General features: G+C 46.1%; 1 protein-coding gene across 1 annotated transcript; it reads right to left on the minus strand.

The window, feature by feature from the left end:
* Nucleotides 1–838: 838 nt before the first annotated feature.
* On the minus strand, nucleotides 839–2,461 carry LOC139353419 (uncharacterized). The gene has a single exon (XM_070997601.1). The coding sequence runs from the start codon at nucleotides 2,459–2,461 to the stop codon at nucleotides 839–841; it is 1,623 nt and encodes a 540-aa protein (XP_070853702.1).
* Nucleotides 2,462–3,127: the final 666 nt, after the last annotated feature.

Here is a 3,127-nt window from a genome sequence, read left to right on the forward strand (position 1 = left end):
GTCGAATTCTTGAGTGCGTAACCACCATCTTGCAATCCGGGGTATCAGTTCACGTTTCTCCATCGACGTCTTTAGGGCATTGCAGTCGGCAATAACCTTTATCTTCTTGCCATAAATTTAGTATTTGAATCGCTCCAACGATTCCACGACGGCTAGAGCCTCAAGTTCGTAGCTAGACGATAGCTGGTGACAACTGGATCTTGTGGCGCTTTCCAAGAAAACGGCTGATCCTTGCGCAATAGGATTCTCAATGGCGCTGAAATAATGGCATATCCAGCAACGAATTTGCGGAAATAACCAGTGAGACCCAAAAACTTTCTCACATCGGTAACATTGGCTGGTTTCGGGAGCATTCTGATGGCGTTCGTCTTAATTTCTCCAGGACTGATTCCTTGTGTGTGTATCTGGTGACCAAGGAATGTTATTGACTGCTTATATAACTCACATTTGTCCAGGCTTAACGTTAATCCGCACTCCTTTAAAACTTTCAGGATCCTCTCAAGCTTCTCGTACATCTCATCAAATGTTTGACTGCCAATAAGGATGTCGTCCATGTAGTGTATCATGTCGCCTTTCTGCACTCTCTTTTGTAACTCTGCCATGAGTCGATTGAAAACCGCAGGTGCGTTCTTCAATCCAAACGGAAGTCGCTTGAATTCGTATAATCCATCTGTGGTGATGAATGCAGTAAATTTTCGGCTCTCTGGGGCTATCTCTATCTGATAGTTTCCACTGTTGAGGTCTAGGGATGAGATGTACTTAAACCTTTTCGCCTGCTGCAGGCGTTCTTCGATGTTCGGCACTGGAAAATTCTCCTTCTTGATCAGCTTGTTTACATTCACATTCGATCGCTGCCATTCGGCTTCTTGATGAGCACCACCGGGCTGGCGTACTGTGATGTTGACAACGTGATGATGTCCTGCTTTAACAGCTCGTCGACCATTCTGCTTACGATTTCTTTCTTTGGCTCGGAAACTCGGTATGGGGCTTGTGCTACCACCTGACTGCTTTCGACGGTGTTGTATGCTTTGACCACGCTTGTCTTTCCTATGCCTTCCAATCCTGTCGAGAAAACATCGGCAAAGTTCTCCATTAAGCCGCGCATTTGCTTACATTCTTTGTCGTTCTGAAAATTTTCCAACAGCTTCGCGATATTGGTGCTTACAGGGGTTGTCGCCTGATGGACTGCTCGATTGATTTTAGAATCGCCTGACTCAAAGTTGAGCTCGAGATTAGCGGAGATGATGACGTCCTGTCCCAACAGAAAGTCCTTCTGCAATAGATCGTTGTCTGCTATATACACTTTCGCTGTAATCGTCTTCCCATCGATTTCCATATCCACAGTCATCGCTTCTGTGAGGATACATGAACCTCCGCAAATGCCTCTAATCTTCATAGAGCATTTGTGGCGCTTGGCGTTAATTTGCTCGGCAACCGATTGTCGGATGAGACTGGCTTGACTACCTGTGTCGATGAAGGCGCTGTAATCGTGCGAGTGTACGCAGATTTTCCTCGTGAAAAGTTTGTCCTGATTTGCGGCTAATAAACGCATGACATTGGTGGCGTGGCAACTTCCATTTGGCTCGTGGAACTTGTTGCATTTGGTACAGCGTGACTTTTTCTTCTCCTTCGGACACGAATTAGCAAAGTGTCCCCTTTCTCCGCAGTTGTAACATATTACGGATTCCTTTGACCTTGGTGGTTTAACATCGCTGTCTGGTTTCTGCTCGAAGTTGCTGGCTTTCGGTGAATACTCTTTCTTGCTCGTACTTGACCGACCTCGATTAACGAAATACGATTCGGCTGCATCACTGTTTTGCAATTCACGATGCTGTACACCTGCGCGAACATATCTGATGATTGCTGCCTCGCTGAGCTTGTAGCGCACCCCAAGGGCTGACATCCTGAAACAGTACTCCTTTACCGTCTCCTTTGGTCGCCTGGTTGCATTGGCCATGTTGAAATGCACTTCTGCTTCGTCTGGATTAGCGCCGAACTCGTCCTTTATAGCTTCGGCGAAGTTTTTCCACGTAGTGTGTAGAATGGGTGATGAATCTAGCCACATCTTGGCTGGACCTTTTAGCTTTGTATAAATAGCGAGTAACAGGAACTTCTCGTCCCACTGGTAGGCATCAACCACTTTGTTGACACGATCGATGAACTGATTGACTGAAATGGCGTTGTCGTCGTTGGGATCAAATTCTGGCAAGGTGTTGGCAATTTCCTTGACTGAAGCTTGCCTCGCGTTGCTAGTAGCCTGTACAGGAATGCTCTCGTTGTTGACCTCGTTGATATCCAAATCGATTATTTGGTGCTGTTGCTGATTTCCTGCATGTGCTGGTGCTGCGTTTCCCATTTGAACGGTAACTAATTGAGCTAACATGTCCTTTAGTTCCTTCATCTCGTTTTGCAATTGTGAAATTGCCGCTGACTGCGCTGACATCGTTTCTTCTTGCTGCATGTTGATACCCACTGCTGCTGGCAGTTCTACATCCTCCGATTGTTCAAACTCTATTAGTCTTTGAACCAATTCGGCTCTGGTGCCTGAAACTGACACGTTTCTAGATCTCAGCAGGAATCTTAACACGTCGCCTTTAAGATCTGCTATCTTCGGCATTTTAATGCTGTTTGAGCGACTAGGTTGGCAGTCCTCTTTGCGAGCGAGACAACTATATGTACCGCACAAAGTTCTTCATCTGCTTTCTCACTAGACCAATACACACTAACTCCTTGTTTGCATGTATGTGCTCCGGCTTCTAGAGAATTCTGACTTGCATCGACTTGTAAAGTTCACCAATACTCACAACCGCTTTGTGTGTATGTGCTTTGGCTTCTCTTGAGACTTCTGCTGCTCTTGAGACTTCTGCGGCCACAGGCTCACATCCTGATCTAACTGATATGCTTGACTCCACGGGTTCACTAAGATTCCCGATCTGCTTTGCTTGAATCCGTCTGCCACGTAGAACTGGAACACATCCGTAATTTGCAATTTTAGCTGTCACATAGACCTGGGAACACATCCCATTGCAAACTTTCCACGCCGACGATTCTTGCTGCTTTTCTTAGAGTTCTTGACAGAACTCCTCCGCTACACACATATCCAACCACACTGATCCCACTTCTGAAC

Source organism: Drosophila suzukii, chromosome X (genome assembly GCF_043229965.1).
Source record: "Drosophila suzukii chromosome X, CBGP_Dsuzu_IsoJpt1.0, whole genome shotgun sequence".
Taxonomy (NCBI): Eukaryota; Metazoa; Arthropoda; class Insecta; order Diptera; family Drosophilidae; genus Drosophila; species Drosophila suzukii.

Excerpts from the sequence above, each read along its gene's own strand:
- LOC139353419 (XM_070997601.1), bottom strand. The coding sequence starts at position 2,461 with ATGCAGCAAGAAGAAACGATGTCAGCGCAGTCAGCGGCAATTTCACAA.